The sequence below is a fragment of the Pogoniulus pusillus genome, chromosome 8 (assembly GCF_015220805.1).
Source record: "Pogoniulus pusillus isolate bPogPus1 chromosome 8, bPogPus1.pri, whole genome shotgun sequence".
Lineage (NCBI taxonomy): Eukaryota > Metazoa > Chordata > Aves > Piciformes > Lybiidae > Pogoniulus > Pogoniulus pusillus.
In genome coordinates this window covers 33,896,968-33,921,636 of record NC_087271.1, presented here as the reverse complement: position 1 = coordinate 33,921,636, position 24,669 = coordinate 33,896,968, and the positions used below count along the sequence as shown (strand labels likewise).

The window sequence follows — 24,669 nt, the reverse complement described above, 5'->3', positions numbered from 1 at the left end:
GGAAAGAAGAGAGCTGACTGCGCTTCTGTGTGGCGTAGTCGAAAGCTGACTGTCGGTGCAGCCTAGGGACTGTAGGTAAGTGTAACTAGGGAACTCAGCCCAAACTGTAATAAGTAGGTTTGTGAACTGCACATACATGGTATTTATAGTAAAGATTTAAAACCTTGACTCTAAGTATCGCTCTGTCCCGGAGAAACACTTTCAAAAGCCCCCGCGTCTTCCTTCCCGTCTCGGTGTTGGGGCCGGTTGCCCCCAAGGGGCACTTTGCCCCTGCAGGCGTTGGCGCAGACCCGCGCGTTGCTATGGACGCGGCGCATACGCTCCGGTGCCGCTTGCTTTCGCGCTCACTGCTGCCGCCGTGTGGCCACAGGTAGGAACTGCTCTCTGCCATCAGCAAGCTACTGCTCTGTGTTCTGGAAGGGTAGTTCTGTCCCCGAGCTGTTTTGCAGACGCAGGTTGAGTTTACCCAGACAACCCGCAACAGGTTTTTGGTACTTGGTTTTTTTTTCCTCCTAGTATTGCCCAGTGCCACCTAGTGACCCCCAGTATTGCACAGTCTCTCCCAGTGTTCCCACTAACCACCATATCCCCCACCCCTCCCAGTAACCCCAAATTTCCTTCCCAGTGATCTCCCAGACACATGCTGGGGCTTTTTTGCTTGTTTTGGTTTCCGTTTCATGGGTTTGCCTTGTCATTGCTGTTTCTGAGCATTTTATGTGATTTTTATAGGCAAGTAAACTTTTCCAGTGTGCTACACTGTGTAGGAGTTTGGCTTTTTTTTCACTTGCCTCCTTGAAGCCAGTATCAAAATAGCTTTCAGCATTAGCCTGAGAAACAATGACTTTTTCTGACCAGGTGTGTATTGTCCTGTTAAGCAATTCAGGTTCTTGTTACTGAATTCTTCCCACACAGTGTGATTGCTGTTAAGCATTGCAAGTGTATTCCAGGAGAATACTCCTGTGCTGCTGATTGTGTATTTGCTACATCCCAGAGATTGTGATACAGAAAGCTCATATTGATTGGATAAAGTTGGGGGATAGGTTGGACAGGATGCTCTCGGAGATCTCTTCTAACCTGATTGATTCTATGGAAAAAAAAAAACCCAAACCACTAGTAGAGATAGAAAGTAATTTTAAAAAAAATAAAGAGTTTGTGATTTCTTCAGATGCTTCCAAAGGTTGAGGAGTATATCATATTTGCTTTAATGTGTATTTATTTCTGCCTTCTTGTGTACAATCCAGCGAGATCTGTGAGGATACCTAAGGTAAAAATACCCTTGTTAACACTGAGTTTTCTCAGGTTTTGCAGTTTCTATTGCCATGTTTTCTTAACAGGGAAAAAAAAAATCATAGAATCAAGCAGGTTGGAAGAGACCTCCAAGATCATCCAGTCCAACCTATCATCCAGCCCTGTCCAATCAACTAGACCATGGCACTAAGTGCCTTGTCCAGGCTTTTCTTCAACACCTCCGGGGTGGTGACTCCTCCACCTTCCTGAGCAGCCCATTCCAATGGCAAATCACTCTGTGAAGAACTTCCTCCTAACATCCAGCCTAGACATTCCCTGGCACAACTTGAGACTATGTCCCCTTGTTCTGTTGCTGGTTGCCTGACAGAAGAGTCCAATCCCCACCTGGCAACATCCCTGCCCAGGGATGTGGAGGAGTTGCTGTCTTCGGAGGTGTTGAAGAAAAGCCTGGCTGAGACACTTCGTGCCATGGTCTAGTTGATTGGACAGGGCTGGGTGATAGGTTGGCCTGGATGATCTTGGAGATCTCTTCCAGTGTAGCTGATTCTATGATTCTACTGTTTTACTCTGAAGTCTGATCAAAAGATCTGTAGCAGGACTAGGACTCTTCCTAGCTACTGAAGAGGAGCCAAAGGATGAGAGCTTTGGCTGAGAGGCAGATGATGTCATGGTGTGGCATGCTCTTTTGAGCAAGTAATTTCCTACCTTTTCAGTATAGATTAATTTTCATAGGTCAGGGATTCTTCCAACAGCAGCAATGTGCCCAGCCAGTGTCACAATGTGAATTTCCAATCGTGTTGCTTCCACCAGTCAAATTTTGGACAAGCAATTAGCCATTGTTTCTCACTGTTGTTTGAACTCAAACTGGAGCAAGTCATTGTTTCTGCAGCCAGTCTCTCTGGTTTTGCCAGGTTTGCTGGGAGTGCCATGTCACCTGTTATCAATGAAGATGAGAACATTGCAGATGAAAGAAAGAATTATGAGTGGTGGAACAAAAGAGGTATCTCAGAGTTACAAGAACTGACAAAGGTAATATTTTGTGAATTAAGGAATCTAATAAATGTATTAAATTTGTTTTCCTTTGGAGCCTGTTTTGGCTGTGGCTCCAGATGATATTGATCTCCAAGTCTGCCTTGTGCCTTGGAAAATAACAAGCATTTTATCAATCAGGGCTGCTTCATTTTGATGAGAAATCAAAGCACTGGGAAGTCAGCAAGGACAGTGCAACCTTCCCTGGTGAAGTTTTTTACCTCATCAGTTGAAATAACTGTTAGTGGTTTCTAACAGTGGCATATGTTTCTACCACTAATTCATCTTCTTCCCAGGCATTGAAGGCATCTATGTTATGCTGTTGGAATGCATGCAAACTTCAGCAGCAGAAATACAAGGATTGCACATAGTGCTGGGATCCCTAATGAAAGAGACCTATTGTTCTTCAGACTATCCTGCTGGATTGTTCCACTTCAGTTTGGTATGTCAGAGCTACTCGGGTCTGCCTCCAGGTGAGAAAGATAAGAAGTGAAATGCTGCATGCAGCAAACTTGTATTTTAGATCCTTTCAAAAATTATTAGGTGTAAGTATGAATCTGTCTTTGTAGAATGCTTACTCTTTTTAATCTGCTTATTTACTCTTGTCCTCATTCTAAAATTGCCACAGGCCAATAACATTAAACTAAAAAATCAGAAGGTTTTCTTTGCTATTAAAGTCCTGAAATAAGATTTTTTTTCCCTTTTTTCTGAGAGGCTGAGGGAGCTGGGGGTGTGCAGCCTGGAGAAGAGGAGGCTCAGGGGTGATCTCATTGCTGTCTGCAACTACCTGAAGGGAGGCTGTAGTCAGGTGGGGGTTTGTCTCTTCTGCCAGGCAACCAGCAATAGAATAAGGGGACACAGTCTCAAGTTGTGCTGGGGAAGGTCTAGGATGAATGTTAGGAGGAAGTTCTTCCCAGAGAGGGTGTTTGGCATTGGAATGGGCTGCCCAGGGAGGTGGTGGAGTCGCCATCCCTGGAGGTGTTCAAGGAAAGCCTGGATGAGGCCTTTAGTGCCATGGTCTAGATGACTGGACAGGGCTGGATGACCTTGGAGGTCTTTTCCAACCTGGTTGATTCTATGATTTAGATTTATGCAGGTAAGCACAAGCCTGCAGTGGACAGACTCTGTGTTGGCATCCATCCCAGAGAGGCATATTGTTCAATAACAGTAGATTATATTCTGTGGATCAGTTCATACTCCCTGTCTCTACTGATCTGCAAGTTGCAAATAGTAAGAATGTGATAAAGTTTGTGATTTAGAGCTTTGTTCTGCTGGGAGTGAACAGCGCTGGCAAAACAGCAACATTCAAAATGCTGACTGGAGATGCTAATGAGACATCTGGAGATGCTGTAGTGGCTGGCAGACAATAGGCAAGTACTGTAAAATACACCTGGGACAGTCTGTTTACCAGGCCAGAACTGTCCAGGTCATAGTCTCAATGACCTAGCAGCTTTTTTCCAGTTTCATGGCACTTAGAGAGACCACAGTTAACACCCACTGGTATTTTATACTTCCAACTATCTGTTCTAAGTTCTGTGGATAAGTTACAGTAATGCTAACAGTGGGGCAATGCAATAGCAAAAGCTGCAAACTCAAGGTAACCAGTCCCACAAGGTACTTTGATCAGAACTTTGGGACTCTTTGTCTGGCTATTTCTAGCCTCCTTGTTTTACACAGTGCTGGCATAAAGTCCTAAGTTAATACAAGGTGATCTGATATGGATTTATGTTGTTTCAGTTCCAACTTTGGTGTCTTGGTTTGTTAGGTGAATTTGAGATTTGATTTGCACAATGTTAGAGGCTGGAAGGGACCTCCAAAGATCATTCAGTGCAATACCTCCTGCCAGAGCAGGATCACCTATACCAGATCACACTGGAATGCATCCAGGTGGGTCTTGAATAGCTCCGTTTGTCCATTGATATGATTTGAACAACAGCTTGAGCAGAGTGGATAAGATAACCTTCAGAGGCCTCTTTCAATCTTAACTGTTCTGTGATTCTGTACTTCTTCCTAGAACCACCAAAGAAGTGTTAGACTTGTGTCTTGCTTGTCTGTTTCTAGTCAACATGCTCTGAGATCAAATTGATCTTTTTTTAATACCCTTTTTTCCTTCCACTTACAAAAAAGATCAGAGTGTCTGTTCAAATAATCTCTTGCTAAGTTAGCCTACACTTAGATAGGGAAATGAGTAAAGGGAAATGGCCTTACACTCTTAACCAGGACTGACCTGAATTAGGTGAGAACAGATTCATTCCTCTTCTGTGCAGACAGATGTTGTTAGTAGAATGTCATATATCAGAAAGACTTCATTTCCCCCTTACAAGAGCTGTTGCCCTTCAAACTGCCTACCTCTGTCTTAATGCTAATGGTACAGAACTAAGATTCTTTTCTTTTTTCCTCTCCAGCCTATTGACCCACATTTCAAACACCCATCAAAACACAGGGGTACTGCCCTCAGTTTGCCATTGACGACCTGCTTACAGGAAGAGAACATCTCCACTTCTATGCACACCTGAAGGAAGTTCCAGCAGAGGGAAAAGCAGTCTTGCTTTTGACTTAGGTAACAGTGAATATCTGTGATGGTTAACTGGATTCATAACATGCCAAGGGCCAGAACTTGCGGAGGCCTGGCCAGTCTGTATTTTAAAGTCCTAGGAGTGGTTCCTGTCACTTGGAAAGTTAAGTAGAAGACTGCACTTCAAATGACAGTTTCTTAGGTGTAAGTGCTACTTAAAAACTGTGGTGTTAGCAACAGAAGGCTAAAGATGTAGCTTCTATGACTCAGCACTGCACTGGTTGTGGTTTTGTTTTTGTCTTCACAATGCTTTATGTGTAAGACAGAAAACATGAAGATTCCAGAAGAGAATAGTTTCAGTTCTTGCACAGATAGAAAGTCTGCAGCTGAGACTGGTTCATGGCTTTCCATCAAGTAGTTACAATTTCCCTCATTACCACAATCGTCTTTTTTATGCCCCTGCTCCAATTGTAAAACGAGTGTGCTAAAACCCTTTTCTCTGCCAGAAAAGGGTTGTCAGCAATTCTGTGGAATCATGCATTAGCTGCTGTCTGCAGAAGGCAGTTTTTCCTCACAGATTGCATCCAGAAACCGAGCCTTCCTATGTATGCAGACCACCTGGCTGGTGCCTAGTGGCGGCCACAAGCCCAAGCTCTCCGCTGCAATTGTACTGATGGGCTGCCCACTGCTAGTCTTGCTACTAAGTATCATGATAACATAGCTCTGTGGTTGCCAAATGTAACAGCTCACAAAAACTGTGCAAGAAAAGTATAAGGACTTTTAGGACAGCCTTTGCAGGCTGCTGTCTGCCCTCAGCTGCCATGTCTCGGTGTATTTGAAGGATAGACTGTGAGGCATAAGTAGGTTTCTAATGCACCCCGAGGGATTATGGAAGAAACATCTTGAACAAAGAATGCTTTGAGATAAAATATGTGGTTCAGACAAATCTAAATTTAAATCCATATTTGGTTATCAGTCTGCCTTTTCTTACCAGAGTATAACTAATCATATGATGAGCTTACAACATATACTTGGCTGCTTTATTCAGCCAAGCAGAGGAAGAGAGTTGCCTTCTCGCAGCCTGCAATATCTTTGGAGTAAACTATACCAATTTAGGCTAAACTATATCAATGCTCATCAAATGACAGAAGTTAGCAGAAAAATGCCTGTCTCATGGGAAATTCTAAATACAATTATTTAGGGGGTGGGTCTCTTCTGCCAGGCAAGCAGCAACAGAACAAGGGCACAGTCTCAAGTTGTGCCAGGGGAGGTCTAGGCTGGACGTTAGGAGGAAGTTCTTGACAGAGGATGATTGCCATTGGAATGGGCTGCCCAGGGAGGTGGTGGAGTTGCTGCCCCTGGAGGTGTTCAAGAGAAGACTGAATGAGGCACTTAGTGCCATGGTCTGATTGACTGGACAGGGCTGGGTACTAGGTTGGACTGGGTGACCTTGGAGGTCTCTTCCAACCTGGTTGATTCTATGAATTTCTTTCCTCGCACAGGTTTTTGTTAACTTTGCTAAACAGCAGATGGAGGATGAAGAAATTCCTGTGCATCCCCGTGCTGCTGGAGCCATCTGAGAAGCAAAGGTGTCCCTTGCTTCACATCAGCAGGCAGTTGCATAGACTAGCACTTGGTGTGCACAGTGCAAGCTTGTGCCATACAAGAACAATACAAGGGGAAAACAAAGCTTCCCATGCTCAGTATTACACTGATTTTTTTTTTTCCACCTATCCAAGCACTGTGCTGACAACCACAACAGCTCCAGCAACAGCCAACTTCTGCTGCTCTACAGGAACACCACATGCTCAAAGCATCAAGGGCAAGTCGAAGGCAGGCCCTTGGTATAGAACAAAATCTTCCTCTCATATGTTTCATTAAAAGACATAAGAAGAGGAGTCTTATTCCTCCTTGTTGACATGTAGAGAGCATTACAGACAGTTTCCCTGTTGGGTTCTTTCAGGCTGGTAGACTTTTCTTGTTTAGGTCAGCTGCTACCAGGCAGTATAGAGGTCCCAAGGCAGAGTGCATTGCTCAGCTTACAAGTGGATTCCTGCCATCCTGGGTATAGAGGACTACCACCATCACAGCATCAATGCTGGCTGATCAGGCTGGTGCTAGGAAGCTGCTTCACTGTCGCACCAGCTGCCAGTAAAAACAGGCACTGTCTCAGCCAGAAGGGGAAGAATTAATTCAGATCTCAGACACAGGCAAGAAATGTGTGGGTTCTTTTGTTTAAAAAAAAAAAACCTCTCCTAATGAAAATTATCTCATCTTCAAGCAAGTACAGGAGAGGGCAAAGCTGGCAAAAGGCCTGGTAAATGATTTTTATGAAGAGTGACTGAGGGAGCTGGGGCTGTTTAAGGAAGAGGAGGCTGAGGGGAGACCTCATCGCAGTCTACAGCTACCTGAAAGGATGTTGCAGAGAGGCTGCTGCTGATCCCCAGATAATTAGTGACAGAACAAGAGGGAATGGCCTCAAGTTGCATCTGAGAAGGTTTAGACTGGACATTAGGAATTTTTTTTCCCAGCAAGAGTGATCAGGCAGTGGAATGGGCTGCTGAGGGAAGTGTTTGAGTCACCAACCCTGGATGTGTTTAAAAGTCATTTAGATGTGGTGATTAGGGATATGTTTGAAGAGTAGGAATATCAATTGGGCTTGGGGATCCTGAGGGCCTTTTCCAACCTAAATGTTTCTATGACTGTTTCTGTGATTTCTGTTACTTAAATGGAAGCAGAATGGCATAGTAGAGACAAAGTAAAGGGAATATGTCCAGATCTGCCAAAAGTTTTGTTTTCTCACTGAGGCCTGGAAAGAGATATCTTTGCTAATAAATCAAGGTCCATTTTTTTCTTCTTTCCTGTGACAGGACCTTAAATGGGTGTATAATGTGAATAGGGTGAGAGGTCTTTATTCTCAGAAGGAAAATTTCCCCCTGCTTGTACTCCACCTTGCACTCAGTGGAAAATCATTTAGCCCTTTTCTCTAGTTCACAGTTAAGCTAGTAGAAAACAACAGTACTGAAAACAATTCTTAATGATGTATTGCTTCAGTTATCTACCAGATATAATCATTTCTAAGAAATCTTATCCCAGTTTATATTATACAGAAATAAAACCTGGGTCGTGTATTTTTCCTTTGTTAGATGTTTTTTTTCTTCAGTTGATACAGGTTTAAAAGAAAAAATATATACAAGGACATTCTCACTTTTGACTGTACAAAATATCAGACACAGTAGGAGCAGGTGATGGATCTGTTGGAGGGTAGGAGAGCCCTGCAGAGGGATCTTGACAGACTGGATGGGTGGACAGAGGCCAATAGGATGAGATTTAACAAGGCCAAGTGCAGGGCTCTACATTTTGGCCACAACAACCCTATGCAGGCTGGGGACAGAGTGGCTGGAGAGCAGCCAGGGAGAGAAGGACTTGGTGGTACTGGTAGACAGTAGCTGAACATGAGCCAGCAGTGTGCCCAGGTGGCCAAGAAAGCCGATAGTATCCTGGCCTGGATCAGGAACAGTGTGGCCAGTAGGATGAGGGAGGATATTCTTCCCTCTACTCAGCACTGGTCAGGCCACACTTTAAGTACTGTGTCCAGTTCTGGGCTCCTCAATTCAAGAGAGATATTGAGGTGCTGGAATGTGTCCAGAGAAGGGCAACAGTGAGGAAAGGCTGAGGGAGCTGGAGGTGTGCAGCCTGGAGAAGAGGGGGCTCGGGGTTGACCTCATTGCCATCTAGAACTGCCTGAGGGGAGGCTGTAGTCAGGTGGGGGTTGGTCTCTTCTGCCAGGCAATCAGCAACAGAACAAGGGGACACAGTCTCAAGTTGTGCCGGGGGGGGCTGACTCGATCAAATGCAACCAGTTGTAGGCTTCTGTTGCCATAATAATTTCAACTGATCTCAAAATACAGTCTACAATTTATTGCATATGTCACCCTTAGAAATAGTTGCAATATATTTCCTACACATCCATTCTGGATAAATAAATAAATCATGAAACACAACAGTATCTATGCTTTCTCTTCCTGTTCTAAAATGGCTTCTTTAAAATGTCATTCAGATCGATTGCAATCTGTGTTTGGCATTTTTTGTTTTAGTAGATTTGCACAAAACCCAAGTCCCACTGAACATCTGGTGAATAAGAAAACATAGGAAGTCCAAAATGTAGCTGATTTTTGTCCCTGGCACTGAAAATGGGAAAGGAGTTGGCATTCTGAGGACTATCAGCGACTTCATGCATTTACAAAAGTGTGTTTAAAAAAATGATTCAGAAAATGCTGACATAAAATGCTGGGTGAAAAGTTCTTTTTGGTATCATATGGACTTGTCGTATGAAAATAAACCAGATACCACAGAGAGCGTAGATCAGATCCTCTGAGCCTTATTACTTGTAGGCAGTTTGCTGATGAAGAAGGCTAATAAAAAACACCAAACATAAAGAAAACCACCAACAGAGAACGTATTTGCTACAAATACTTCTTACTTCAAATTCTTTTGGTAAGTTTGAGATTAGACCCAAATTGGGTATTTGCTGTTAGACCCAAATCAGGTACTTGCGGTTAGATCCAAATCAGGCATTTGAGATTAGACCCAAATCGAGTATTTGCTGTTAGACCCAAATCAGGTACTTGCGGTTAGACCCAAATCAGGTATTTGCTGTTAGACCCAAATCAGGTACTTGCGGTTAGATCCAAATCAGGCATTTGAGGTTAGACCCAAATCAGGTACTTGCGGTTAGATCCAAATCAGGCATTTGAGATTAGACCCAAATCGAGTATTTGCTGTTAGACCCAAATCAGGTACTTGTGGTTAGATCCAAATCAGGCATTTGAGGTTAGACCCAAATCAGGCATTTGAGGTTAGACCCAAATCAGGCATTTGAGGTTAGACCCAAATCAGGTATTTGCTGTTAGACCCAAATCAGGCATTTGAGGTTAGACCCAAATCAGGTACTTGCAGTTAGACCCAAATCAGGTATTTGAGGTTAGAACCAAATGAAGTATCTGCAGTTAGACCCAAACCAGGCATTTGAGGTTAGACCCAAATCAGGTATTTGCTGTTAGACCCAAATCAGGCATTTGAGGTTAGACCCAAACCAGGTACTTGCAGTTAGACCCAAATCAGGTGTTTGAGGTTAGATCCAAATGAGGTATCTGCAGTTAGACCCAAATCAAATACTTGTGGTTAGACCCAAATCAGGTATGTGAGATATTGCCTACTTCTTTATTCCAGAAGCCATTCATGTTCTTTGGTAATATTTGTTACAGAGCACCTGCCACCAGGCAGCACACTCTTCTCCAAGTCAAAGGCAGCAGGTCATGCAGATGTCTTCAGGTCAGCTGGCTGTGCTGGCTGAGCTGAGCTCTAGTAGTTAGCTGGTCTGTCCTCGTTCCAATGCACTTATGTCTTCCAGGATACCATGCTAAATTTGGAGCTGCTTTTCAGCACAGACTTCTCCACATCTCCGAATCATCAGTCTAAATACACTAGCAGAGGAAAACCTAAGCCAATCAAATCAGTGAACTGTAGAGGCTTTTGGTAGTTCTCAAGCGCATGTATTTTCTCTCAACAACGGAGATTCAGTGTGCACCAAAACCCTTCCAATTAATTCACTTATTTGATAGGTTTATCATCTGTTTCTTCTTGCAGTTCTGTGCAATGTTCAAACTAAGCCTTCTTTCTTATAACAAAAAGGGGATAATGGGCATTCGAAGACTCGGATAATCCTTGAATTCCCGGAGGTAGGTGCAATGTTTGTCCTTTGCCCAAATTGTCATCTGAATGAAGCAAAGAAAGGTGAACAGCCCCACTGGAAGGAAAGAAGAAAAAGACACGTTCCATTATCACATTGACACCACACTCTTGTTGCTGACATCACTTCAAAGTGAAGTACCAAAACATTACTCACCTGGAACACACTGAGTCATGATAGTGAAACTGATCCAGGTCCCCACCTGTTTTAGCCAAGGAAATGTAAAATATTTCTGGTGACAGCATTTGCATTTATGTCTCTATTGATCAAAACCAACCTTGTCCTAGTACAGGTAAATAAAAAAGCCAAGGTCAGCCATATCCGTTTCTAGTGTTAGGGCAAGATACCTTTAGCCAAAAAGTGCCTTATTATCACAAATAAAACCTTTATGTTTGCTTACACAGCTATCATCCTGACAAAATGCTAAGCATTACAACAGAGTGTCCTTTCCATTTCTCTACCTAATCTGTATTTTTCATGCCTCTGTCAGTGCTAGGAATATAGACTCGATATAGTCTGGAATACAGACTTCATAGTCTGAGGCTAGGGCTGGGTGCTAGGTTGGACTGGATGATATTGGAGGTCTCTTCCAACCTGGCTGATTCTGTGACTTCCACTGAAGTTAAAACCTGATACTGTCCTGTGCAAGAGTGGATTTTACACCAAGTTGCACTGCTTTTAACTGGTTTTGAGCAGAGTCCAGATTTTGGATCCTGATTAAGGCTTATGAAGAGATAAAACAGATTCAAGCTTCTAAAGCAGTCATCACCAAGACAAGTGACTGCATAACTTAAGGAAATGGAGAAGACAACCTGGGCCTATTTCCTATTTACCACAGTACCTTCTGTTCCTCTGCCCACTATCTTCCTGCATACTGTGTTATTCCCAAGTGATTCCACCAGACACAACACACATTCAGTGGCAATCTTCCTGTTCCTCTCTGCAAGTTGTGCACTGCCTTAAAATAGATCTGTCTTGTCTAGCAGCAGTACTGAATCGCAGGCCCGGGGTCAGAGCTGTCTGTTTAGGGCTAGTCCCCTAAGTGCTGCTTTGAGTGAGGAGTGGAAGAACAGATCACTCCCTGTCTGCTGTGTGATTTCATGAGGTTTAGGGGAGGATGAGAAATATATCAAGCCAAACTATCTCAGAGGTTCCTTCCACATTTAACATTCTAAAAAGAAAGAAAGAAAATGTTCTCAGCAAAACTCAAATGTTAACTTTTCCTTTGAGAATACATACCTCATATGTATAGTTAGGGCAAGATACAAAGAAAAACAGCCATGTGAAAGGATTCTTTGTTGGATATGGGATCTTACGGGTTTTGGATCCTATAGATCAGAAAACAAACCATAAAATATTCACACCTCCTAAGCATATTGTTTCATATAAAGATAACCTACTGCTGCGTCTCATGGCTATCAGGCAGACAAACAGGATGTGAGGGCAACAGGATGTCCTCTAGGCCCACAGAAGGAATGGGATAACTTCAAGGAAATGCTCTGGGCATTAGAAAGGCATCTATAGATGCATTCGATGGTGGGTGCTCCCATAAAATGTACCTCAAGCACTACACTTAAAGGTTTTCTCAGGTTGTGTCACAGGATGCCATTGCAGCAGTCATAGGTGGTAGCTGTAAAAGGTTAGGCTCACACCCAAGGATCCCTGGCCTGCACAGGGGTCTTGTGCCCCCTGTAGAAGCCAGTGAAATTACATTCCCTGGAGTAGTTTATACCAGCAACATTTCCTTTTGCACTACCACTGTAATTCTCTCAGGTGGCCAGCACCAGAACAAGAGGACACAGCCTCAAGCTACGCCAGGGGAAATTTAGGCTCGAGGTGAGGAGAAAGTTCTTCACTGAGAGAGTCATTGGACACTGGAATGGGCTGCCCGGGGAGGTGGTGGAGTCGCTGTTTTAAGGCAGGATTGGACGTGGCACTTGGTGCCATGGTCTAGCCTTGAGCTCTGTGGTAAAGGGTTGGACTTGATGATCTATGAGGTCTCTTCCAACCTTGGTGATACTGTGATACTGTAATTGCTCCTCCCAACTCAATCTGGCCCTAACCAATACAAATTACAGCAAGAAAAGTAGTGCTGTTTAACAGCCTGGTGTAGGATGTCTTGCACTGTCTCATCTCTTCTAGCAACCAATCTTTACAGTGCTGAGCAAACTGCACACCCACAGCAGTCAGCTGGTGGGTATCCACACCCTCCAGGATCAGGTCTTTCACGAGGTAGAGTAACTGTACAAGTACTGAGTGGGCTGTGCAAAAGTGAAAAAATTACAACAGGTTTTTACCTTTTCTCCGGAGGTCACTGAGTGCAACGTGAATGGAAAAGTTTCCAGCTTCACAAAGCTGCAAGAAAAAGCATGACTGAGTTAAAAATGTGCTTCCCTTCTACTTAGTCTTCTTCATTTTAGCTTTATTTTTCTCTTAGGGTACTCTGGGGGGAAAAAAAAGAAAAAAGGTAGAAAAATAAAATAATCTGCGATGAGATTTAAAAATGGAAGTCAAGGCACCATAATAAATATGTTCTCTAACAGCAGGATGGAAAATCTTTGCTCAAACATGAGTCAATATTGTAGTCTCTTATACACTTATGGTCTTTGCCAGCAAGAATGAATTCAGTATCTGAACGATCAGATTCACTACTTGTGCAATCCCCGTGAGCTCTAGAGGCATTGAACCAAATGGGATAAAAGTAAATCCAGGAGACACTTGCTTTACTTTTTTGTTGCTCTCCTGTATTTAAAAGCATATGAAAATTTGATTTGGATACTTTTGTTTCCTTAAAAGTTATTAAAATCCCAAGGAAGATAAATCTTGGGCTCTAAGTTTTCTTCTTTGGAGATATTGATTGATAAGAATTGAATTGATATGAGTCACAACCAGCTTCCTCCACTGGTCTTAAATCATGCTTCCCCAATCAATTATGTAGAAAGTGTACTGAAATGACCCATTTATATGATTATGGCCACTCTCCCATGAGTTTTATTCCCAGCCCAGTCCTTTCAGCTATGTAGTGTCTCTATAAAATGGGAATAGATTATTAATCTACAGAGTTTTCATACTGGGAAACTGCAGTCACTTATTAGTTTCCCAAAGCAAGTCAACAGTTCTGAACAAGTTACACATACAATAGGAAAACTGGGTGCACCTTTGTTGGCTACCCTTACAGTGTTTCTGCATGCTTGAATCATTCCTAGGAACTGTGAGAATGGACAGTGACTTAAGAGTTGTGCTTCATAAGGAAAGCTGTAAAAATCCCTCTGTAACTGGAAATGCTCAGCAACATACTTAGTTGTCCAGGTTTAGTGGCCCCTTGTGATTCTCAGCTCTCAATATACACCCCACAAAACAAACCCCCTGGCTTTTCCACACAGTATCACAAACTGATAGTTCCAGGATTCCTTTAATGATTCTGAGAGATCCTTCTGGCAGATAAACACATCAGTATTGCAATGAATACTGAATCAAAACCTCCCCTTGTGTACAAGACCACATTAAAAAATGACAGATTTCTCTGTTCTGCATGCCTCAACTTTAGTAGGATGTCCCAGGCGTTCAGGTGCCCTGGAGCTGTTTAAGACCAGGCTGGATGAGGCTGTTGCCAGCCTGATGTAGGGTAAGGTGTCCCCGCCCATGGCAGGGGGGTTGGAACTAGATGATTCTTGTGGTCCCTTCCAACCCTGACTGATTCTATGATTCTAGGTTTGAAGTCTCTGTTTATCCTCCTCCCTCCTTCACTTAGACAACATAAGAAATAGAGCAAGAGGTGTCAGCATTTTATAAAAAGCATAGCAGACCTACCAGAAACATGACCACAGCAAAATTTATCTGCTTTTTCCCATAAGCTGTTAAAAAAAGAGAGTTTACATGTGATTAGAACCAATGTACAAACACTTACACACTTAAATCATACTGAGGGCTGTTTTGGTACTTACAAGGAGGCGTGTAAAGAGGATGATTGATGTAATAAGCAAGCCAAGCTGCAAATCCCCAGTAATACAAGCAGTTCTGGAAAACAGGGAATTTGTCTTTGTTTTAGTACAATCCTCTAGGCCAATTTTCACAGCAAGGACTGCTGATAACAATCAATTGGTCTGATCCTTCAAGCTGCTGACAGGGCAAAAAAATGACAATACTAAGTGTGGTAAGGTGGGAGCAGATGACAGTTGATAACAGGAAGAAGTACTGCTCATAGGGTCAGGTTTTATCTTAGATATCTTGAAGTTGTTAAGCTTGTAGAGAGTTTCAGAAGGTATGATCACACTATTGAAAACCAACTGTCTGGCAGTCCTTTTAGCCACAGATAGAGCCACACAGACTGTATGAAAGAGAGAGTTATTTTGCTTACCTCTCTAACTTTGTAAAGTTAGAGATTTCTCTACTGTGTTCTCTTCCCTGCTTATTCCTTTATGTTGCTCAATCTCTTGATCTTTTTTCTTCTCCTTCACTCCATTAGTTTTCTTTCTTTCCAATGCTGTAAATTTTTCTACCTTAAAGTTATTGTGCCTCACTGCTTTCCTCTGCTCTTTCACATAGTTTATCCCCTCTACTGCTGTCCTTGACTTTCTATGATCCAGCTTCTGTTCTCTCAACTGCTAACACAGCTGTCACTAATGGTTGTACCAACTCATACCTGACCAGTCTCAGAGGTTGGGAAGCCTGTGAAGACTTCATTTGAAAAAACAAACAAACAAAAAAACCCAAACCTGCTTACTCTTACATTCTCTGTCTCCTGTTTGCTCTTCCTGCTCTAGCCTTGTGTTTTTCCTTCTGATGCTGCTGCTTCTGTATCTTGGTGACAAGTTAAATTCTCCCTTCTTATACGTCTGTGGATAGGAGGTAGGCCCAGGTGGCCAAGAGAGCCAGTGGCATCCTGGCCTGCATCAGGAATGGTGTGGTCAGCAGGAGCAGGGAGGTCATTCTGCCCCTGTACTCTGCACTGGTCAGACCACACCTTCAGTACTGTGTTCAGTTCTGGGCCCCCCAGTTTAGGAGGGACACTGAGATGCTTGAGCGTGTCCAGAGAAGGGCGACGAGGCTGGGGAGAGACCTTGAGCACAGCCCTACGAGGAGAGGCTGAGGGAGCTGGGATTGGTTAGCCTGGAGAAGAGGAGGCTCAGGGGTGACCTTATTGCTGTCTACAACTACCTGAGGGGTGGTTGTGGCCAGGAGGAGGTTGCTCTCTTCTCTCAGGTGGCCAGCACCAGAACGAGAGGACACAGCCTCAGGCTGCACCAGGGGAAATTTAGGCTGGAGGTGAGGAGAAAGTTCTTCACTGAGAGAGTCATTGGACACTGGAATGGGCTGCCTGGGGAGGTGGTGGAGTCGCCGTCCCTGGAGCTGTTCAAGGCAGGATTGGACGTGGCACTTGGTGCCATGGTCTAGCCTTGAGCTCTGTGGTAAAGGGTTGGATTTGATGATCTGTGAGGTCTCTTCCAACCTTGGTGATACTGTGATACTGTGATTCCTCTTCTTCCTCTCTATTTGCACCTCTAGGTGCTATTCTCTTGCAAACAGACTTTAATGCTTCTTGACAACTCATAAATTTGCCTCTCGTCAGTTGAGGTTTCTTCCTTTATCAAACCAAGTGGCTCAGTTTTTAATGCTTGAGGGCATGTTTGGTTATCAGCTGGACTTCAGCAAGACCAAAACCGAACTCTTTATCTACCTTTCACACTTCTGTTTTTTCTTTCCCTCCTATTTTGTCTTGGCTAAAATAATGGTCCTCTTATGATGACTCTTCCTGGCTTTCCTATAGGTTAACATATCTTAGACATTTTTAGGTCTTTCTATTTTCTCTTTAAGTTTTTCGTTCCTAGTCCTGCAGCCAAAATTCTTACACAGTGCTGCATTCTCTCCTATATTGACTGGTGTAACATTTTTAAGGGCTTGAATTGTGCATTCTTTTCCCCCTAATACATACCAGAACTTCATTTCTAACAATAAAAACCCCAGAAGTGATTACCTTTCTGCATCTGCAACCCACACTAGCTGTGTGCTAAGTTTAAGCCTAGCTGGGATATTCTGATGAGAAGAATTAGGTTATAGGCTGTGAAAAGGAAACAATGGGGGTGTCTACTGCACTCATAGGCTTGCTGAGATGGATAAGAACAAGAACACAAACACAGATAACAGGGTTTGCTCTCTGGCTTTGGGCTGCGCTTCTCTCTCTAACCTGCTGTCTGTGTGACTAATCCGTCTGCTTCCTAATCCCCCTGGCCAATCCTCCAAACTCCCCTTGAATGTAAGGCAAAGTATGGGGTAAGGTAGAGGGGTGGGAAGAAGGTGGAAGGGTGGTTGGGAGCCCCTCCTGGGGACTCTGGCTTCTGGGAGGGCTGTTGTGTTTCTGTATTACTCTGTAACTGGTATATTTCTGTCTGTAGCTGTATAGATTGTAAATACCTGCTTGTGTATTATGAGCTGTAAATATATATATGCATATAAGCTGTAAATAGAAGGCTTCATTCTAATTTCCAGATCAGCTGAGTCTAGTCTGGGTGTTTTTCTTAAGTGGGGGTGGGGTCAGGTAACTCCAATCGTATAGACCATGGCACTAAGTGCCTCATCCAGGCTTTTCTTGAACACCTCCAGGGATGGCGACTCCACCACCTCCCTGGGCAGCCCATTCCAATGCCAATCACTCTCTCTGCCAACAACTTCCTCCTAACATCCAGCCTAGACCTCCCCCAGCACAACTTGAGACTGTGTCCCCTTGTTCTATTGGTGGTTGCCTGGCAGAAGAGAACAACCCCACCTGGCTACAGCCTCCCTTCAGGTAGTTGTAGGCAGCAATGAGGTCACCCCTGAGCCTCCTCTTCTCCAGGCTAAACACCCCCAGCTCCCTCAGCCTCTCCTCACAGGGTTGTGCTCCAGGCCCCTCACCAGCCCTTCTCTGGACACATTCCAGCACCTCAACATCTCACTTGAATTGAGGAGTCCAGAACTGGACACAGCACTCAAGGTGTGGCCTGACCAGTGTTGAGTACAGGGAAAAATAACTTCCCACATCCTACTGGCCACACTCTTCCTGATCCAGGCCACAATGCCATTGGCTCTCTTGACCACCTGGGCACACTGCTGGCTCATGTTCAGCTACTGTCTACCAGTACCCTCAGGTCCCTTTCTGCCTGGCTGCTCTCCAGCCACTCTGTCCCCAGCCTGTAGTGCTGCTTGGGGTTGTTGTGGCCAAAGTGCAGAACCCTGCACTTGGCCTTGTTCAATCTCATCCAGTTGGCCTCTCCCCACCCATCCAGCCTGTCCAGGTCCCTCTGCAGGGCTCTCCTACCTTCTAACAGATCCACAGCTGCTCTTAGCTTGGTGTCATCTGCAAACTTACTGATGCTGGACTCAATCCCCTGGTCCAGAGCATCAATAAAGATATTGAACAGGACTGGGCCCAGCACTGATCCTTGGGGAACATCACTCGTGACAGATGCCAACTGGATGTGGCACCATTCACCACCACTCTCTGGGCCCAGCCCTCCAGCCAGTTCTTGACCCATATCAGAGTGAATCTGTCCAAGCCATGAGCTGCCAGCTTTGCCAGGAGCTTGTTGTGGCAGACAGTGTCAAAGGCTTTGCTGAAAACCAGGTAGACTACATCCACAGCCTGCTCCACACTAAGGACCTTAGCAGTGGCAGACTCCACTTACACTAAAGCTCCTTTTCTTATAACTTTTGGAGTGAATCATGTTCCCTGGATGAGCAGAACTTGTCCTGTTTAATCACAGCATGTATTGTAGGGAGCTAAGCCATGAGTCATGTTTCAATTTAATTTCACTGCACTGAAATCCATTGCCATACAATTCATCCTCTGCCAAGGTAGGGAAAAGCTTCTTGTAAGATGCCATTCCAGGATTACAAGGGATTGTTTCCACCTAAGTTTGTATGGCAGTTAATAATGTACATGTGGTAGTAGAATAAGGCAATGTTAAGGAGAAGCAGTAGTTTAAGGATAGGACACTAACAAGATTGCATCTCACTGGAGTAATTCCTATGGCTCTGTTGCTTTTCCTGGGGAAAAAGAGAGTCACCTGATCTCTTTGTCCATTTATCCCACCTGAACACAAGCCCTGTGAGGAGAGGCTGAGGGAGCTGCGTTTGTCATCAATACTTTTCCTTCAGATATTTTTATACAAAGAGATAATACCCCTTTTCTCCCATGAAAATATTCAGTAAAATCAATCATAACACTAACCTTTGAGGAACTGCACCAGTACCTCTGTATTATTAAAGGTCTGAGATGCCCTTTTCTGGCACAACCACTATCAACTTTCTTTTTGATACTTCCTTTATCACCACATAATTTTTGTATTCATCTCTTTCACATTCACCCTAAGCCAGCTGCTTACTAATTCCAGATAAATCAAGTATTCTACCTCTCCATGGCCCAGAAAAAAAATACATCTCTTAGAAAGAGTTATGCTATGTTGGTATATAGCATGGACTGCTTTTGGATCAGTCCTGGGGCCAATGTTGTTCAACATCTTTGTGGGTGCCATGGACAGTGGCACTGAGTGCACCTTCAGCACGTTTGCTGATGGCACCAAGATGTGTGGTGCAGCAGACACGCTCGAGGGAAGGGATCCACTCAGAGGGACCTGGACAGGCTGGAGAGGTGGGCACAAGCCAACATCAGGAGGTTCAAGAAGACCAAGTGCAAGGTCCTGCATCTGGGTCAAGGCAATGCCAAGCACAAATCCAGGCTGGGCAGTGAGTGGCTGGAGAGCAGCCCTGAGGAGAGGGACATGAGGGTGCTGGTGGATGAGAAGCTCAACAGGAGCCAGCAGTGTGCACTTGCAGCTCAGAAAGCCAACCAGGTCCTGGGCTGCATCAGGAGAAGTGTGGCCAGCAGGTCGAGGGAGGTGATTCTCCCCCTCTACTCTGCTCTGCTGAGACCACACATGGAGTACTGCATCCAGTTCTGGAGCCCCTATGTCAAAAGGGATGTGGAGATGCTGGAGTGTGTCCAGAGAAGGGCCACGAGGATGCTCCGAGCTGCTGGAGCAGCTTTCCTGTGAGGACAGACTGAAAGAGTTGGAGCTGTTCAGTCTGCAGAAGAGGAGGCTCCCAGGTGACCTTCTTGTGGCCTTCCAGGATCTGAAGGGGGCCTACAAAAAAGCTGGGGAGGGACTTTTTAGGCCATCAGGAATTGACAGGAGTAGGAGGAATGGAGCAAAGCTGGAGGTGGGGAGATTCAGAGTGGTTGTGAGGAGGAAATTGTTGAGCATGAGAGTGGTGAGAGGCTGGAATGGGTTGCCCAGGAAGGTGGTTGAGTCCCCATGCTTGGAGATGTTTAAGGCCAGGCTGGATGAGGCTGTGGGCAGCCAGATGTAGGTTAGGGTGTCCCTGCCCATGTCATGGGGCTTGGAACTAGATGATCTTTTTGGTCCCTTCCAACCCTGACTGATTCTATGATTCTATGGTGAATCCCTGCTACATGTTACAGCATCACATATTCCCACCTCCATTTGGTAAACAAAGGCTGAAAATCACATATCTCCTAAGCTCCTGTCTCAGATCTCCACTTACTGAGGCTGAAGTGTCTTTTGTTAAAGCTTGCTCTCCACTGCACTTAGGAAATAAGCTCTCTGTTTTTGCTGTGTATGTGATCAAATGTTTCCAAGTAAGAAGCTCCATCTACCATCTGTGCATGAGTTAAAAAACAGGAGAGGATGTGATGTTTTTCTCACTGGCTCAATGCTGAAGTAACATCACCAAAGTCAATGAAATTTTAAAGCAAAACAAACCCAAGCATTACTAAGCTGGTAGAAGAAGAACTATGAGCAACTTTAGAGGTAGTACCACCGACCTGGGTAAAGCAGAAGAGATCAGAATGACTGCTGGAAATGTCACTTTTAGCAGCAACAGATTGCACCGTCAGGAAGGAGCAAGTAGCGGTCAGAGATGGCAGTAGGACAATAGAGTTTTGTCACACTGGACAGATTGTTTCTCATGGTAAAGTTACTAACTTCTCTATTGTTTAGCATGTATTAGCTGCTGTCGGGTCAAGAACAGGTCTTTGAGAGATCTGCTGGCTTTTTAACAGTGCCTGCAGTCTTTCTCTGCAGGAAACAGCAGTGTGCACTTGCAGCTCAGAAAGCCAACAACAGCCTGGGCTGCATCAGAAGTGTGGCCAGCAGGTCGAGGGAGGTGATTCTCCCCCTCTACTGCGCTCTGCTGAGACCTCTCCTGGAGTACTGCATCCAGTTCTGGAGCCCCTATGCCAAGAGGGATGTGGGGATGCTGGAGGGTGTCAGGAGAAGGGCCACAAGGATGCTCAGAGGGATTGAGCAGCTCTGCTGTGAGGACAGAGTGGAAGAGTTGGGGCTGTTCAGGCTGGAGAACAGAAGGCTCCCAGGTGACCTTCTTGTGGCCTTTCAGTATCTGAAGGAAGCCTACAAAAAAGCTGGGGAGGGACTTTTTAGGCTGTCAGGGAGTGACAGGACTAGGGGGAATGGAGCAAAGTTGGAGGTGGGTAGGTTCAGGCTGGACATGAGGCGGAAGTTGTTGAACATGAGAGTGGTGAGAGGCTGGAATGGGTTGCCCAGGGAGGTGGTTGAGGCCCCATGGCTGGAGGTGTTTAAGGCCAGGCTGGACAAGGCTGTGGCCAAGCTGATCTAGGGTAGGGTGTCCCTGGGCATGTCAGGGGGGTGGAAAATAGATGGTCCTTGTGGTCCCTTCCAACCCTGACTGATTCTATGATTCTAAACAGAGAAAATTGCTAGGGAGGATCCTTGCCAAGGGTCACTGCTCAACTACAGACCATACTTCCATTTAGAACGCATGAAGGTATCAGCAGAACTAACACCAGGTGTACATCTGTAAGGTGCTAGCCAGAAGGTAGAGCTTCAGCTGCTGAGAGTATCACTGCCATAGGACAGATTCCAAGGGAATGTCTGAATCCCAGATGCTAAATACCCAATTGCTGATACTGTACCATACTTTTTTCCAGCTGTAGATGATAATCTCCTGCCTTGCTGTGCACAAGGCACTGTGTACTCTGTGGCACGCCTTTGTAAAACAACACCAGCCCATGCATATGTGCCCACCACACACATCTAGGACACAAGGAGTCTGCCTCTCAGGAGCTGCCCTGTGCCACAGCAGCACTGGTAAGGTACGGCAGTGCTTCTGCAAGCGGAAGAAAAGGCAGAACAACCAAGCAGCTTTGTGCTGGATCGAAGGTAGGTTTACAGGTGCTTAAAAGCAACGAGAGTGTTAGGAGCAATAAGGATGGAAAATGACTATTTCAGAAAATATTTCTTTTTATATGTTAAAAAAAAGCAACCAATACTGTGCCTGCATGAGCTACCTTAAAAATCAGCATTGTTACTGAAACCTCCACTGCCAAGGAGCTAGCTGAGTGAAAAGGAAGCTGTATGCTGAAGGTTTAACATTCTAAGAGCAATGAGAATACTGCAGCATGAATAACAGTATGGCAACGTGGGTTATACAACAGCAACATTAAGAAACCTTTTGCAAGAGCTGGGTTGGTGAGATGTGCTGTGCATCACTACAAAAGCCACACCAACTCTATGCTACAGAGACAGAGCACAGGTTGGCTGGGTTGGATTTGTAAGGGGGGCTATGGATAGATTCTGACACAATTTACCTTCACAATATTCCTCAGTGGCATAGTCCCATGGGAGAACCGATGAACAAATACTGTTTCAATCAACCTTTTGATGTAGTGGAAAGAATGGCAGATACATGCCAAGCTAGAAACAGCAAGACAAAAGCATTTAAGAGTGCTTTAAAAACCACGTGTGGCAAGACATTTGGAATAAGACTACAATGCTAACAAGAAATACTGCTCAAGCCTGCAAATGGACTTACTTAACTACTGGATGTGGGCTTGATGTAAAACTCTCATCCAGTCCATAGACAAAAGGCATGCGGAAATAAAACAGAAAATAGATGAACAATGGACCTGTATATTCTATCAAAAACACCTGCAAAAAGAGAGAACATAATTAGACAGATGAATTAGATGCTAGTTTTGCTTTGGTCTCTGATAAGTAATGCAGTGGGATAAACAGCTCCACTGACCTAAGATGGTATTTAGAGAGGCACTGAGGGCATAGCAAGTCTGAGCTGCAGCTATGGAAGTGGTAGACATGCACATAAGTGATCTGCAATGCATTTGCCTCACTTGCATACCAACAGCCATTGCCAGTGCAGCCAACGCATCATGGGCATGGAAAGATAATCATGGCAGTCCAGAGATCATGGTAGATATGCATGCATGTTGCATTTACTCAGCTCTCACCCTCCTCTTGCCCTCAAAAACTGTTGCTTTATTTTAGGCTAGGATGAATTTTGGTGAAGAATTTATCTTGAAAAAGAAGAGATTTGTTTCTAATGAATAAAGTTTGTTTAAACTGGAAACACAGCTTGCGAGTGTGACCCCATCTGTATGAACAGTTAGCACAGCAGATGTCCCAGGAAACAATCATGACTAGCATGTTCAAACAATCTTTAATGGGAAGGGAAAGGGAAAGGGAAAGGGAAAGGGAAAGGTGTATAGGGTTAACACTCCTGGGGGAGTGACCCTGAACCTGACCCTAGGGGTCTTGGCCCCTCCTCAGGGGTGGGAAGGAGAGAAGTCTCCGTTTGGAAAAAAGCACCAAGAATTGATGTCCTGGGTTGGGGGGGGTGCCCCCCGGGGAGAAGTCGACTCAGCACAACACAAAACCCATCCTTTTAGTCTCTTTTATACCACAGGAAGTGGGGGGAGTGGGCTAACCATCACCTGGAGTGTGGCCCACCCCTGAGGAGGGGCCAAGACCCCTAGGGTCAGGTTCAGGGTCACTCCCCCAGGAGTGTTAACCCTATACAAAAGGGAAAGGGAAAGGGAAAGGGAAAGGGAAAGGGAAAGGGAAAGGGAAAGGGAAAGGGAAAGGGAAAGGGAAAGGGAAAGGGAAAGGGAAAGGGAAAGGGAAAGGGAAAGGGAAAGGAAGAGAAGAGAAGAGAAGAGAAGAGAAGAGAAGAGAAGAGAAGAGAAGAGAAGAGAAGAGAAGAGAAGAGAAGAGAAGAGAAGAGAAGAGAAGAGAAGAGAAGAGAAGAGAGGAAAAGAGAAGAAAAGAAAAGAAAAGAAAAGAAAAGAAAAGAAAAGAAAAGAAAAGAAAAGAAAAGAAAAGAAAAGAAAAGAGAAGAGAAGAGAAGAGAAGAAAAGAAAAGAAAAGAAAAGAAAAGAAAAGAAAAGAAAAGAAAAGAAAAGAAAAGAAAAGAAAAGAAAAGAAAAGAAAAGAAAATAAAATAAAATAAAAGAAAATAAAAGAAAAGAAAAGAAATGAAAAGATAAGAAAAGAAATGAAAAGAAAAGAAAAGAAAAGAAAAGAAAAGAAAAGAAAAGAAAAGAAAAGAAAAGAAAAGAGAAGAAGAGAAAGGAAAAGAGAAGAAAAGAAAAGAGAAGAGAAGAGAAGAGAAGAGAAGAAAAGAAAAGAAAAGAAAAGAAAAGAAAAGAAAAGAAAAGAAAAGAGAAGAGAAGAGAAGAGAAGAGAAGAGAAGAGAAGAGAAGAGAAGAGAAAAGAAAAGAAAAGAAAAGAAAAGAAAAGAAAAGAAAAGAAAAGAAAAGAAAAGAAAAGAGAAGAGAAGAGAAAAGGAAAGGAAAAGAAAAGAAAAGAGAAAAGAAAAGAAAAGAAAAGAAAAGAAAAGAAAAGAAAAGAAAAGAAAAGAAAAGAAAAGAAAAGAGAAGAGAAGAGAAAAGAAAAGAAAAGAAAAGAAAAGAAAAGAAAAGAAAAGAAAAGAAAAGAAAAGAAAAGGAAAGAGAAAAGAAAAGAAAAGAAAAGAAAAGAAAAGAAAAGAAAAGAAAAGAAAAGAAAAGAAAAGAAAAGAAAAGAAAAGAAAAGAAAAGAAAAGAGAAAAGGAAAGGAAAGGAAAAGAAAAAGAAAGGAAGGGAAAAGAAAAAGAAAGGAAGGGAAGGGATAAAGAATGAGAAAGAGAGAAAGAGAAAGAGAAAGAGAAAAAAAAAAAAGAAAAAAAAAGAGGGGAGAGACCCAAAGAAGCCATTGTCTAGCTTGATTAATTTTCATTTCAGATAGTTGTGTATATCTTGGGGATATAATTTACATTGAAGTTAACTATGGACCAAGCATTAACAGTTCAATTTTCC

General features: G+C 43.9%; 1 protein-coding gene and 1 long non-coding RNA gene across 2 annotated transcripts in view; one reads left to right on the top strand and one right to left on the bottom strand.

Annotated features, from left to right (window-relative positions):
• Positions 1 to 2,162: 2,162 nt before the first annotated feature.
• On the top strand, positions 2,163 to 7,926 carry LOC135177685 (uncharacterized). Its single transcript, XR_010303126.1, has 4 exons — positions 2,163 to 2,277; positions 2,574 to 2,750; positions 4,683 to 4,837; positions 6,295 to 7,926. It is a non-coding gene; the product is annotated as an uncharacterized LOC135177685 (long non-coding RNA).
• A 1,880-nt stretch (positions 7,927 to 9,806) lies between these two features.
• Positions 9,807 to 24,669, bottom strand: part of LOC135177684 (very-long-chain enoyl-CoA reductase-like) — a 32,851-nt gene continuing 17,988 nt past the window's right edge. The window contains exons 6-13 of the mRNA XM_064148045.1: positions 22,392 to 22,507; positions 22,168 to 22,273; positions 14,489 to 14,561; positions 14,355 to 14,398; positions 12,842 to 12,899; positions 11,784 to 11,872; positions 10,701 to 10,746; positions 9,807 to 10,601 (exon numbers count right to left, since the gene is read on the bottom strand). Coding sequence (XP_064004115.1) covers positions 10,474 to 10,601; positions 10,701 to 10,746; positions 11,784 to 11,872; positions 12,842 to 12,899; positions 14,355 to 14,398; positions 14,489 to 14,561; positions 22,168 to 22,273; positions 22,392 to 22,507 — 660 coding nt within the window. The 3' untranslated portion in view covers positions 9,807 to 10,473. The remainder of the gene's footprint in view (positions 10,602 to 10,700; positions 10,747 to 11,783; positions 11,873 to 12,841; positions 12,900 to 14,354; positions 14,399 to 14,488; positions 14,562 to 22,167; positions 22,274 to 22,391; positions 22,508 to 24,669) is intronic.